The sequence below is a fragment of the Fusarium poae genome, chromosome 3 (assembly GCF_019609905.1).
Source record: "Fusarium poae strain DAOMC 252244 chromosome 3, whole genome shotgun sequence".
NCBI classification, from domain to species: domain Eukaryota; kingdom Fungi; phylum Ascomycota; class Sordariomycetes; order Hypocreales; family Nectriaceae; genus Fusarium; species Fusarium poae.
The window spans coordinates 2190330-2205199 of record NC_058401.1 but is presented as its reverse complement, the minus strand read 5'-3'; the positions used below and the strand labels follow the sequence as shown (position 1 = coordinate 2205199).

The following is a 14870-nucleotide window of genomic DNA, read 5'->3' as shown; positions in this document are numbered from 1 at the left end:
AGCAGTCACGTACCCCCTACTTTTTACTGTACCGTACTGTCCATACTGTACGATTACTGCACATATCTTTTATTAGATTGGAAACTAGATCAAACCAGTCCAGCCCGCGTTAGAATCCTCCCGTTCCAGTTTCCCCCCACGATCACCTCCGAACCGCGCCTGAACACACTCGTTTTCTTTAATCGACGACCGACAATAATTGTCATATTCAGCCGCATTTGATTCCGATTCGACTGCGAAGGATTCTCCTACCAATATCACCGTGCCGCTTACTTCCCGGAAAGTGCCTCTCATGGCGACAATTTGAGCGACCTCGAACTTGAATCCGATCCCTACTCGCGAAGCCCGTCAACTCAACTCGCGGCTGGCCGTTCAATTACATTGCCTAACTGAACAACAGGCCAGCCGCAATCATGACCGCCGCCGGTTCGATCAGCGCGACCATAACGGCGCCTCCTCCCCTTTGCACAACAACGCTTCTACCCGACAGTGGAGTTATGACATTGGGACTCGATGGTGTCCCTTCGATATTGACCGAACCCGCGATATACCAAATACCCTGTCCGACTCACGATATTTTCCCTCGAGAAATCCATGTGACATATGCTGCTTCAGGCGATGAAAGTAGTCTCACTCAGCATGACGCATCAGACAGCAGCGTGAAATTCTCAGACTTCCGCGATCCCTTTTACGCCTCTACCTTTCCGATCTGTTACGCCCTCGCCGCGACCACCGTTACTGCGTACATGCTCGTCATCATGCTGTTTGTTACTCCCAGATCTTTTCTCGACGGAGGAATTGTTTACCTGGGCCGAAAATCCGCTTTCACTCACAGCTCCAACAACAGCGTTACCATCGGTGGTCGGCCATGGTTACAGAAAGTCGCCGCTTTAACCGTCGCTATCTCACTTACCATCGCGTCGGCCGACACATTCAGAGTAGCCAAAAGCCAGTACACGTTGGGGATCCAAAATGCAAATCAGCTACAGGACGAAGTGATGAACAGCGTGGAACTCAAGGCCATCCGGCTCGTCTCCGATACGTTTTTATGGCTGGCCCAAGCCCAGACTCTTATCCGACTCTTCCCCCGACACCGAGAAAAGATCATTATCAAGTGGGTTGCGTTCGCGCTCATCACTCTTGACGTTGTCTTTAGCGCCGTTACCAGCTTTAAATACTCAGACAACGGTATCAACACAACCGCGCGACCCAAGAACTTTGTTCATCCCGTCCCTGCTCTAAGTTATCTCTTCCAGCTTTCTCTGGGTTTGTTGTACGCTGCATGGGTTGTCTACTTTGCGCTCATGAAGAAACGCTACTCTTTCTATCACCCTTTCATGAAAAATATCAGCTTCGTCGCCTTCATTTCTCTTATTTCGATTCTTATCCCCGTTGTCTTCTTCATTCTCGATATCTCTCAGCCTGACTTCACTGGATGGGGAGATTACGTACGATGGGTCGGCGCTGCAGCTGCCAGTGTTGTCGTATGGGAATGGGTGGAAAGGATTGAGGCTTTGGAACGCGAGGAGAAGAAGGACGGCATTCTCGGTCGAGAGGTTTTCGACGGAGACGATACTCTCGAAATCAATGCATCTGAATTCCCGTGGCTTCGCAATCGCAAAAGCAAAAAAGGCGGCAGTTCAGGTGGTGGTAGTGATGGAGATCGACCGCAGATGTCTGCGACTTCTGCCAACGGCTGGCCGACCGTCTCTGCTATTGCTAACAGATATCGCGGCCAGAACAATGGGGCATTTACCGAGACATTTGACCAAGCCTCACAAAGAGGAACAGCGAGAGGCCTGCGACCTGCGATATGGCCGGCTCGACCGGCGCCTGCTGCTACGCCTATCAGTCGTGCAGATACGGCTAGTGCTGCGAGTACAGTTTATGCTGTCAGATACCAGGCACCCTCAGAGACAACTTCACGAACCCCCGACCCTCTGCCACAGCCGAGTGTGGTTGACTTAAGTCAGCAAAGCAGCACGCCTCCAAGCCAACAATTAAATGACGAGTCTAGCTCTTCCAATCAGGCTCCAGCCTCTCTACAAAACAGCATTGTTATGCCACCGACATCACAACAACCCGTGGATTTGGAAGCCAACTCACCAAATTCACCAGGTCAAGGTGGCTGGCGAAATCTCACTTTTGCCAACTCGACATTTAATCGTCCAACTGAGAATACGTCGACGGATGTGGCCCAACACTCAGACGGCAATTCAGCGGTCGCGCGTGAAGGACGGTCAAACAGTTCCAGCCGGTGGGATCTCAAGGGTCGTTTGGAGGACTTCGCGGCAAATCAAGCCGAGAAACTACGAGATCGTATGCGAACAACACCCAATACTGAGAGTCTCCCCGTAACGGTCATACCTGCTCCTCCCCGAAGAGGAGCCGCGCTGCAGCAGGTTTTGGAGGAGGAGGAGCTCAACACTACAGAACGACAATCACCACAGTCGCCAAGTAGGCGTCCTTTTGCGAACCACAACAATAGCACGACCAGTCAGAGCAGCGCGTCGAGGGATGCGTCAGGGGAAGTGTCACGTCTGGACAGGAGCCGAAGCACATCGTCGGGCAGTCCAGCGGATGGGCCTATCCCGCCTAACAATCCACCACTATGGCGGGGTGTCCGTGCCAGACCGACCAACGAAGAGGATTTATACGATGATTCTGACGATGACTCGATATCGGATAGGTCCTCGGTGGATCACCCGAGACAAGACTTGGGTTCGCCGGGACCTCGCCGAGCGGCCTGAACTTTTGTGCGCTGGTAATTGTGCATCAAGCAAGGCGTTGTTTTCTGTTGATTTAAAAGAAACCGGTGTTTGAACGGGCATTGGGATGGTTTGTATGAATGATACCCCTGGGATGAATGCATCATTCCTCACATGTATATCTATCTATATGGGAAGGAATTACAAATATGACGGCCGTATTTAGAACCATGTATATATTGCATGGGTTAAGGCGTCAAGCAAGAATTATGGCGTTATATGGATTGGACTGGATGAGTGGGCAAGCTTCATCTGGAATGTTTTTGCGTCTTGTACTCAAAATTATTTGGTAGCGGCTTATGAAAGATTCAATGATATTATGGCAATCAGAAACAGCAACACCGAAACAAGACAGACCGTTTGATTGTTTCAGTTCAACGTGCATGTATAGCAGATTCTTTTCTGAAGTGAGAGCTGGTAATATACAATGCGGACTGCACAAGGGTTACGTTGATGGTCGAAAGTAGATTTCGGCATGACGTATTGGCGCATGTCAGGTGCAATGATAATGAGCATGTGCCAGAACGAAAAACAATAATTCTCGGTACGCTCGGATGATGAAAGATAAAGGCGCGCATGAATTCGAGCGAGGAGGATGCATATTATGAAAAAGATAGCCAAGTTTATTCTTACACATGACCCTTTGCAAGCAGCAGCTACCTTGAATGAATAATTAAGAATGTTGAAATAGTGTAGACAAATACCTACCCCTGAAGTCAAGGTTGATAGGCCTAAAAACCCTTGGATAATCTTAATCTTGAAGCCCGCGGACGCCTTTAGTGTTCCATATTGTGGAGATCCCCTTGTTTTCTTGTTTTCTAGAGGGTCTGTAGAAGCATTCAACACGATGGATTGAATCGGAAGACGTTTAGAGGAACAGAAACTGTAAAGTCTAAAAGATAAACTTAAAATTTTTATACGAAGCATCTATATATAAAGAGCCACCAAGTATCAATGTCAATTGTTTCTTTATAAGAAACTGAAGAGTTTCTCTGACCGACTTACAGTGCTCAAGCCATCATGACAATGGAACCCAGATGGAAGGAAGGCACCATGGATGCAACCCAGCCAAGCCAATCATCAAATCCTTTCCCGCCTCGGCTTACCCACCTAAAAATCTCCCCTCCACTAACATCTCCCTCTAATACAACTTGTCTGCAGGCGACGATCCCGCACAATCCGCGGGCAACTTGACTCTCCGTCTCTTCATCGCTCTTCTCTTCTCATCTCTTCTTTTTTTCCCCAGTCAACTGGCTGCCTCTCCTTCTTCATTACAAAAGCAAGACAGGGGAGAAGAGACACACGAGTCACGCAAAAGTCACGTTCCTTTTCTTCATATATTAATTCTCTCTGCGACTGAAGCTATCCTTCCTCCTTTGCGCTATTCGTTTCGAAAATAGGGGTGCAAGCATCTAACTACCACCACAAGTCAAACACATTTGTGATCTTTACACCTCGAAACGTGCCGTACGAAAGACGAGAATGTCGGGCTCAGAACCTTTCCCGCTGTTGAACACAGCAAACGATCAGCTGCATCAGCGTCACCAAGCAACTTCGTCGACGTCGGTCAGCAACACCACGGCCACCCAGGACGCCATCAACAACGCCCGGAAGCGACGTAAGAGCAGCGCTTTGGGCGGCGAGATTCGAGGCGACACAGGTGCTCCAGCATTGGCTTCCAGTCGTGCCAGTCTCGATGCTGCTGTATGTCTTGGCTCTGTCCAATATCCACCACTCGCTTTTCTTTAGCTAACACATGTCTGATACAGTCAGATGGTCGAAAACGCCTTTCGAAAAGGCGCCGTGCTCGCGGCCTGATCGCCCGAGCCAAACAAACCATGATCAAGCATACTTGGGTCCTACCTGCCGTCCTCCTTTCCATTTGCCTCATCGGATATGCCGTCAACCCTACCGAATCCAACCCAATTCACCACTTCATCTTCCTGTCCTACAAGCTGCCACAAGATGACTTGACTGCGCCAGCCCAGTACGGAAAGGGTCGCTGGGATCTCGCCTTTGTTACTTTCTACACAATTGTTTTGTCCTTCACTCGCGAGTTCATCATGCAGGAGCTCCTTGCACCATTGGCCCGTTACTATGGTCTGACCCGTGGCAAGAAGGCTCGTTTCATGGAACAGGTCTACACTGCTATTTACTTCGGCGTTCTTGGACCCGTTGGTCTCTGGGTTATGAGCCACACTCCCGTGTGGTACTTTAACACCTACGGCATGTACGAGGGCTTCCCTCACCTGACTAACCTGGCACCTGTCAAGTTCTACTACCTTTTCCAAGCCGCCTACTGGTCTCAGCAAGCTATTGTTCTTCTTCTGGGAATGGAGAAGCCTCGCAAGGACTTCAAGGAACTCGTTGGTCATCACATCGTTACTCTTGGACTCATTGCCCTTAGCTATCGCTTCCACTTCACTTACATCGGCCTGGCCGTCTACACCACCCATGATATCAGTGACTTCTTCTTGGCTACATCCAAGACACTCAACTACATCGACTCTCCCCTTGTAGGCCCTTACTTTGGAGTTTTCATGATGGCTTGGATCTACCTGCGCCACTATCTCAACCTCAAGATCATCTGGTCACTCTTCACTGAATTTGAGACGGTCGGACCTTTCGAGCTGAACTGGGAAACCCAGCAGTACAAGTGCCGTATCGCCCAGGTCATTACCGCCTCTCTTTTGTGCTCCCTCCAGGCTCTGAACCTCTTCTGGCTCTTCTGTATTGCCCGAATTGCCTGGCGATTTGTCAGCCAGAACGATCTTCAAGATGATAGATCTGAGGATGAGGATGATGGCGAGATTGAAGAAGACGAGGTCGCCGGCCCTTCCAAGGTCAACGGCGGCACAAATGGCCATGTCAATGGTCATGTCAACGGCAAGGCCTCGACAGACATGAAAAACTAGACGACTTTGCATCTCAAAACGGCATCAGCGACGGCTGGAGGCAGAAAGCTGGAAGAGAGAATCTCAGCATTCTTCATTGTCGGAAAAGGGATCGGAAAGCAAAGATGAGGTTGAGACGAATTAATGGATCAGCATAATATTTATGACCACAGCGAAAGGGGGCCATGAAAACCGAGGCGTATAATTGCTTGCACCTCTCCCTTTTGAGAGTACGGAAGGGGACGATTTAGATCGGATGGTAACGGAGTTCAAATGGGAGTGGTTGGTCTCACAGTCGCTTTTGTATCGAACATGCCGGCGTCCCGAGAGAATCCGTGTTATCCGGACTAATCAATTGTTCTGTCGCGGTAGGTTGCCGAGTTGGACGACACACATGCGTTGACTCGCCTTGTCGATGCAAGGAGCCATGGATGTCGTTCTGAGGCCAAGAAGTGAGAAAAATCTTGGACAAACGTCCAGACACCGCTGATATCGAGTCTCACTTATATGTGCGACACTCCTTCTGGCCTCAAACGACCCGCATACAGCAGCAGTACACCATCTCTCTCGGGCCATGTATTTACACATGCATATATTCTTGTACAATCACTTATCAATATCTATACGAACACACTTAATAATACTACCACCTTGACGCTCGCTACCCTAACTCCACACAGATGCTATTCACACTCCTGCCTGTAACGTTGAGCCAATCCGATCTGTGTCAGTGAGTGGCTTGTGTCTTGTAGCTAAGAGCGTTAACACGCGTCAACTTGGCACTTTTTATAACATGGAGGCCCAATTATTAACTCGCCTCTCGTGTTGCTTCGAGGTCCAAATATCACACATGTCTAACGTGTGGAGACTGCCCATCGTTCGCCCCAATGGATACTTTTCTCTGAAACCCCATCGACAGCGCATTAATTGTTCGAGGGGACACGCGCAACGCGTAAGCCGCTACTAGCGAACTTTAGCATCTCCCGTACAACGAGTAGCGACTCGTATATTGCAGGTCAACATGAGTGATGTGTCTATTTATCGCCTATTCAACCTATAGACAGATCAATCAGTCCATTCACTGTTTAATATCTTTGCGTGGGTACACACAGTTGAAACGTATGCAGTATACACCCCTCTTCGCTGTGTTGAATGAATGCAGTTCAAAGTCCATCCCCTCACATGTTGCAACTCCAGGCGAGACAACGCTTTCGAGTATGCTACATCAAGACAACTAGCTTTCCTATCAAGGCTACAGGGTGCCTCTCCCTCAACCGATGTGGCAAACTTGGAGCTCCATTCAAGTGGCCCAGCACAATGCGTATGCGATGTACTGCTGCTGTGGGCAAAAGCGGCTATGAGATTGGCGGAGGATAATCGCCGGGAGATAGTCCCACGCCGCAGACATACACCGATTCAAAACAGTTTACAGTAACCTTGCCTCCGGACCCTTGACCGGCGGTTCGTTCCTATAATGGCGTCAAGTGATGATTAACTCACTGGGCCTTTCAGGGGTCAAACTCGACGGGATTACGGTGAGCCGCTCGTGATGCTGGTTCTCGCTGCCCCTCCGTGGATCCCGGTGTCCGGGGTGGCGGGTCCGGACATAGTGGACCCAATCATCTACCGTTTGAACCCCGAGCACAGCCTCAATACGGAACTGGCTCAACCGGGCGGCACGAGACAAGAACAAGGACAAGCAAGCACACTCGGCGTCTCAAGTAAAACAAGTGTTATCTAGATTATCACACAGATCAAGTAATACGTTACACATCTATCTGCTCAACAGAACGACACGTGGATACAGTGAAGCAAATCATATAGACCAAGAAAAACACAAAGCTAATTTGCTTGCTTGCTTGCCTGCTATGCTATGTATGCTATGTTACGCTATGCTGTGGTAGCCCATGCTCCCATATTCTTGCTTGAATCAGGCACAATAACTTGCAATACATACTTATCCTGTCCGAAATGGACATAAATGACTTGGCGTGTTGGTCTTCTATGAAATAGCATTCCTGCATCCTACTAACGTTTGTGGTTTTTACCATCAACAGAAAAACAGCAAGAGTTCCTTGATTTTCCCTTCCCTTCAATAAAAAAAAGCAGCTACCAGTGCCACCCAGGCTTTCCTCATACCTAGATCGTGAACATTTCCTCCCGCATGAGCGGTCTCTGAGTCTAAGAGACCTAAAAGTCTCCTTTATAAAGACTGGCAATACCCCACCTCGACCGCCGTCGTGCGCCGTCTGGTCGAGCATGTGTGCAACTTCGTATACCGTGTCGAGCGCGTCGAACCGGTCGTCGCATATAAGAGAAATGCCGATCCATCCATGTACCCTTGATGTTAAGCTAAACCCATATTCCATGTCGCATTCCAAAAGCAAATCGTGATAACCGTAAACGCCTGTCCATGTCCCTATCGTGGCAATCACTATGCCATGTGTAGTAACAACGGTGGGATGTTTAATGGCATTACCCCTTCAATGTTGCCTTATTGGCGAGGTTGAAAATACCAATTCGTACGCCTCATAAATAGGCCATCTTCGAGATTATTAGTCGGATTTCCTTAATCCGTTTCGTTAAAACTAGAAACAAAAAACTCCTCAACGCCGATCTGATGCAGTCTTTAATGCCGAGCATTTTGGTAGAACATTACAGGCGATGATCGTGCCCGTTCATGAACCGAAATGGTAGATAGCATGGTAAGGTTGTGATGTAAAATTAAGTTGGTTGGGTGATTTCAGCCTCCAAACTTCCTGCCGTCGAGGGTTGCAGGAAATCTGTGTGCAGGCGTGGTGAAACCCCATGCGCCGGGAGAAGATCAGCAGCTTACTTGCGCTCGCGCTCTCTTGAGTGCTCTTCGCTGTGACTTGATTCCGTGTCCGAGGATGAGGACGAAGAAGTGTGTGTGTCATCCCCATGACCTTGAGAGCCGGTCCCAGACAGGCTTCCGGGTGATCCAAAGCTATCAATAGCAGCGTCAGAGTTCCTTTTGGGGGCCATCTTCGCCTTGCGGACGGCTTTTGCGGCTTTCATTTGCGCCTCACGAGCAACATCCAAAGCACGTTCAGCTCTGATTTGCTTCTCCCACATTGAGGCATATCGTCCCTTGGCCGCCAGAAGTTCCTCGTGGGTGCCCTTCTCGACGATGGTTCCGGAGTTCAAAACGACGATCTGATCGGCGTGTGTAATCGTTGATAGTCGGTGTCTATGAGTCAAGTTAGTAAGAACAATAGCATGTAGTAGCAGCAGATGATCCACATACGCAATGATGAGTAAAGTACGGCCCTGTCCAATACTCCACACGTTGTCTTGAATCTCTTGTTCAGTATGAGAGTCCAGCGCGGATGTGGCCTCGTCCAACATGATGATACGAGGGTCCTTGAGAATTGTTCGTGCGATCGCAACCCGCTGTTTTTCGCCACCACTCAGACGGAGACCACGTTCTCCAACTTGTGTGTTATATTGATCTGGGAAGGAGAGAATGCGGTCATGGATGCTAGCTGCCTGGCAAGCGGCAAAGACTTCTTCGTCCGTGGCAGAAGGCCTTGCATACTTGAGATTATACATCAGTGTCTCGTTAAAGAGGGTCGTATCCTGAGGAACGACACCAATCGCTTCTCTAACCGAATTGATGGTTAAATCTTTGACATTGCGGCCGTCCAGTTCGATGGATCCCTCATCGCAATCGTAGTAGCGGAACATGTGGCGAAACAATGTCGACTTGCCACCGCCCGACTCGCCGACAAAAGCTGTTGTGGTGCCAGGCAGACATTCAAAAGAGATGTTGCGTAGCGCGGGCTTGCGTCGGTCATACGAGAAGCTAACATTGTTCCAGCGCACATGACCTTGGAAATCCTTGCTTAGCGGAACAGCATGAGGAGTGTCTACCACTGTTGGTTGGATTTTGAAAAGCTCGAGTAATCTCTCACCGGAGATCATGGCTTGCTGGACCGTCCTGTAGAAAGTACCAAAGAAGTTAAGGGGTCCCTGGAGCTGTGTCAAGTAAGAGACAACCATGAACCAGTCACCAGTGGTACGAAGACCCATACCGACCTGCCAACCGCACACCAATGCCGCGATGATTCTACCGAGGTTGAAAACCACAGTCTGGCAGATATTCATCATCATCATGCCCATCTGAACCTTGGCTTCAGCGCCTTGGAAAACAGCAACCTTGCTTTGGTAGCGACGTGACTCAAACTCCTCCGCATTGAAATATTTGACGGTTTCGTAACTAGAGATGGAGTCGTTTTTGACAGCTTCTTCCTCGCGGTCGGCATTTGTCATCTCTCGGCGCTGATCCGCTCGAGTCGATGCCATCTTGATGGTCATGTAAAGATACCAACAAGTATCAACAAGGTTGATCTCAGCATACAGCGGTCCATATTGGTAGTAGAAAACCGAGATGGCGAGAAAAAGATCGAAAAGCATAGGGAAAACCTGAAAGGTTACCTGTTCAAGGAATTGGTTGATCGATGAGCCTTTGTTGAGTGCCGACAGAACTTCCCCAGTGCGCTTGGAAAGATGGAAATCGAGACTGAGTGAGTGGACGTGGTTAAAAGCCGCTGTTGTTAGTCCGCGGTAAGAATATTGTGAGACTGGAATCCACAGGATAGATCTGAGAGAGCCCAAAAGTCCCGATTGACCTTGCAGAATCCACAGGAGCCCAAGGATCAGAAAATCCTTTAATGGAAAGTTATCCATCGAGAGGCGTTCTCCAGACTGAACTAGCTTTATCACCTCTTCGAGATCATTCACAACCTTCTTGACGGCCATCGGAACAGCGACGTTGACCAAGCGCTGCAACATGACCAAGATGAAGCAAATGAGGACATTAATTTGAAGCTTGACAGAGTCCTTGGGCCAGAGGTAAGGGAAAAAGAGAGAGTACCCCTTAAAATACTCCCACCATGTCTTGTGTGGCAGCTTCTCGGGTCGATAAAAGGCGGCAGGTTCTTCCTTCTTAGGGAAACTGGGCGTCTTGTGTGCATTCGAAATGGTTCTGCCGCGTCCACGGCGTCCATTGGTCTCCCGACCGTTGGGAGTGTGGCCGTTAGCCAGTTGGCCATTAGTGTCATACGACCGGCGATGCCCGTTAAGGAGCGGTGTCGATTCAGCCGGGTGAGCCTCTTCGATTTTCCTATCGTCGAGGCCTCGAGCTTTACGAATCCACGCCAAGCTGAAAACTCCAATCAAGGCGAGTAGGTGGAGGATTCTAACGAAGTAGAATACGAGGTCAACTTTGGTCCAATAATCGACACAGTTTCCATCCTTTTCTGAGCCGCTATTTTTAACAGATCGGAAAAAGTGGCAATCAGCGGCAGCAACTGCGGTTGTTGAGAATATAACAACCTCGCCAGTGAAGCCCAAGATCCAAACAACGAAATGAACAATGTTGGGACCTTTGCGCCAGTCGAAGAGGGAGATGAGGATGTAGAGGTAGAAGAATAGAGCGCCGGTAACGTGGACCTAAGAAAAAAGTGGTCAGTTCAGTCCATGATAGTAGACTCCCGCAATGGTTCGAGAAGCTGGTGATTCACTTACAACACTCCATTCGCCAGCCCATGGAAGCCCCTCCTGGGACCAGTTGTAAGGGTCCTCAAACCAGAAAGCATGATAAAACATAAATCCAGCACTGGCTACATAGGTCGAGAAGACAACAAAGGCGAGGTAGCGGAAAACATTCTTGGCGGTACGACCGAAGCCGGGACCAATCTTACGATCACCATCGGCGCGAGTGCTCTTCGTCTTGGTGATGGGTAACGGCTTGCCTCCAGGGCCTTTGATCGTGGAATGTACTTGATCCTCTTCTTTTTTGGAGTTGACAACGCTGTACCAAGCAGCACCGGATATGAAAGCTGTAAGTAGGATGAGGGCGTATAGGTATTGTGTTTTGCGCAGGATATAGTCGGCTAGAGGTAGGTCATCGCGGGCAGCACCGCGAAGGAGAGTGGTCGCGATGTCGTCGGCGGAAGCCATGATGGCGGACTAGAATTATTTGTGAGCGTCGATGTCGATGGTTCGTCAGGACAAAGAGCGGCAGCCCATATGTGCACTATCGAGTCCGAGTAAAGGACGGTTTGGGATAGAAGAGAGTTAAGGTCTTTCACCGCGGACGAAGCATGGCCCTGCCCGTGGCAATTGACGGGACAGAGGGGCCAAAAAACGAGTGAGTGGCGGGGGAATGGAGGGAAAGGCAGAAGATGTTGATGTTGGAGAGTTAAAAGACTCGACGACTCGCTCGCTCGCTCGAGTTTCGAAGACGAGTGCGGTCTAAGTCCTGCTTTGAGCCGACTCAAGTGCAAGTGCGGTACCACTGCGACTGCAAGGTGCTTGCAAGGTCTTGGGTCTAAAGGTCTCTCTAAAACTAATGTGCTGTTGCTGGTGCAGAGTGCAGACAGAGTGCAGCGCAGACGCAGATGCATGTGCAGGGGAGGTGCGACCTGCCGGGTGCAGGGTGCCGGCTAGGTGCCAGGTGCCAGCTGCAGCAGAGCAGGTGGGCCTTTGGGGCACCGCATTGCTCGCAGCGCCAATCCAAGCCAGCCCATGACAAGAGGTCATGGTCGAGTCCTGTCCCCAGTTTCCTACCGGACAGGGTGTGAAGGAACATGCGACTAATAGCACCTTAAAACGCTGACTGCACTGCTGGGCAGGTACAATAAGTATGTACTAACTGAACCCGCCCGCACCAGCGACACCATCTGATATCAGCTCAATATAGATGCTAACCTAGGAAGGGACCTTGGTATAGAAGTGCAAGTATACTTCAATTGCCTCTGCTACTCGGTCAACATCCATTACCATTGCCCCTCCAGCTCCCTCCCAACGGCCATCTTTACCCAACACTAACACCAAGAGCCAAGGGGGGAAAACCACATGGACTCAACAGTGGAGTGAAGGGCAGGTGCCAGTTGCGTATCCAGGCCTTTGCCTGGCGGGCAAAAAGCAGTATTTGGGGCCTTTGGTGGGGACAGCTGACTTGTGTCAGTGGCGAAAGCCACCCCGATGATTGTCATGGTCCCGTCGACGTCTTCTTGGCTCCTCCATCAAATTGGATAGAAGAATGACTGACTGATGAACGAACAGATGAAAGGGTTCAGGTACTACCTATTCTTGCAATAGAGGAAGAGGGAAAAGGAGAAGAACAATAGGAAACTCGGGTACATACCTCTTTCAGGCACTTTCTCCTCAACAAACGTCAACCCAAAATTCAAATATGGTCTTGTTGTTCCAAGGGTTCAAGGGTACCCCAATACGAGTCTGGGACTAGCAAAGGCTTGCTGATATCAATTCTGTATCCGAATCTTGTGGCCTTTTCGGTTCGGTTGATATCGAATCTGCCAACGTGTTTTTACTCGACAATAATGATTTGACAACGATTTTTCAAGAGCAATCCTCTTTGTTGGTTACTGGGACAGATCAATGAGTGTTACCTGTCTTGGCTAATGTTTTTCTTTAGAGATTGGATTGCTTTTAGCCGTTACTGGATCGTTGCTAGATCGCTGGTAGTCTGATGAATAACTCAACTTACTCAGTCGTTGCTATTTTCGATATGAATGAATGTAAGCTGCAAATGGAACTCTGCTATACAAGAAATAACCACTGTGTCGTTTCGATGACTACAATATTGCCTCAGCAGGCCTCCTGTCCCTCTTTTTATTTTTGTTCCTGTTCCCGTGCTTCTCTTTTACAAGAGACTCTTGCTCAACCACAAGCAGCGCCTCTCTTCTAGACCCTCTGAGCCTCCCGGCGTTCTCCTAGAGGTGGGACGCTTTTTTTTCTTGGGACCGCACGCCCCTGTCCTAGCACACGCCTCTCTGGATTTGGCACGCTCCCACACACAGACGCCTTCTGGGCATCAACTACCTAGAAACAGTTAGGATGAAGTGGACCGCTTCTTCTGTTATGGCTGGTGGGTTTGACCAGAGGGTCCCCTGGAGTCTCTTTCCGGGGGCGCGGCGGTTCGGATCTGGCCTGACAGCTTAAAACGCTGGTGCCGCGGTATCAAAAGGAACAACCGACTTGACTGTTGTTCAATATTATTATGGGGGGACAGCGTTATCAGGTCGCGACTCGGACGTGAAAGAAGAATCCAGATCTACGAGTCTATAATTATACTGTAGTGTCCTGCACCATCACTGATAGTCACTGATATTCATAACTAGATGGATAGCTGGCATCCATACATACTAATCATTACTTGGTAGTTTTCACATGTACGTGCGTATGTGTGCTTGAGGAATAGAATGCGTGTCAAAAGACAATAAACGACCAAAGTGTTTACCGAACAAGGGGGGATGAATAATATGGTTTTGATCTTTTTAAGGAAACGGGTCCTCATACAACCTTCATATATTGCAACGTACACACGCAATGAGCACCTGGTCTAGTATGGTTCCGCTTCAGGTGAGATCGGGGACAGTTTGACCAACGGCTAAGTGACCCCCAGATGATAGGTCAAGGTTAATTAATGGAATCAGAATTCAGAGAATGAGTGGCAGGGAAATTGAGATTCGTCAGCCATACTGTAATTATGCTGAACGGGTAGTCAAGGGTTTGAATTGTCATGAACAAAATCGGGATCCTCGATCGTCTAGATATTTACAACGGGCATAATGTTCAGCCAAAACAGTCTATTCTCTGACCCAAACACCCCATTGGCCCAACTAACATGGTGATAGCGCACCACCTCAGCCTTGAAGATGCCCCAATCGAGACTACCTCTGCGTATGAGTCCTTTAGGTTGACCAAAGTCGACACCATCTAATCCCGTCCCAACCCTCCTTCTCCCTTTGTCCATCATCATGATCCATCCATCGATCCCTGATGCCATTGTCAAGTCTCGTCTGTTGCACTGACCGGACCGAAGGGCGTATCCGTACAGCGGGTTTAGTTAGTTGGTTCGTAGGTGCTCTGTGCTTCGCTGCAGTGCGGTACGGTACGGAAGGGTAACTACAGTAGTCGGCGGCATTGCACTGTTTTGTATCATGGATCATGGTAGTAATTCATTCATTCCATGGTTGATGTACGATGAATTGATGGAAATCCACATGGTAGACCCAAAAAGCCGAATGGATAATCTGCTGGGACGAATTATCTTGTTGGTTTGATCTCACAAACAAGCATTGTACGGGACATTGTACGGGAAGGGAAGGGAAGTGAAGAGAGCGGTGTGTAATAGCTACAGTGCAGGATAGCCTAG

General features: G+C 49.2%; 3 protein-coding genes across 3 annotated transcripts; 2 read left to right on the top strand and 1 right to left on the bottom strand.

The window, feature by feature from the left end:
* Nucleotides 1-413: 413 nt before the first annotated feature.
* Nucleotides 414-2750, top strand: FPOAC1_008139 (uncharacterized protein; the record flags this gene model as incomplete). Its single annotated transcript, XM_044852584.1, has 1 exon — nucleotides 414-2750. One exon carries the CDS (start codon nucleotides 414-416, stop codon nucleotides 2748-2750), a length of 2337 nt encoding a protein of 778 aa, XP_044705254.1.
* Nucleotides 2751-4250: 1500 nt separating this feature from the next.
* FPOAC1_008138 (uncharacterized protein) lies at nucleotides 4251-5683 on the top strand (the record flags this gene model as incomplete). The annotated part of the gene is made up of 2 exons (XM_044852583.1): nucleotides 4251-4472; nucleotides 4538-5683. The coding sequence occupies 2 exons, from the start codon at nucleotides 4251-4253 to the stop codon at nucleotides 5681-5683; spliced, it is 1368 nt and encodes a 455-aa protein (XP_044705253.1).
* Nucleotides 5684-8494: 2811 nt separating this feature from the next.
* FPOAC1_008137 (uncharacterized protein) lies at nucleotides 8495-11647 on the bottom strand (the record flags this gene model as incomplete). The annotated part of the gene is made up of 3 exons (XM_044852582.1): nucleotides 8495-8873; nucleotides 8931-11137; nucleotides 11213-11647. 3 exons carry the CDS (start codon nucleotides 11645-11647, stop codon nucleotides 8495-8497), a joined length of 3021 nt encoding a protein of 1006 aa, XP_044705252.1.
* Nucleotides 11648-14870: the final 3223 nt, after the last annotated feature.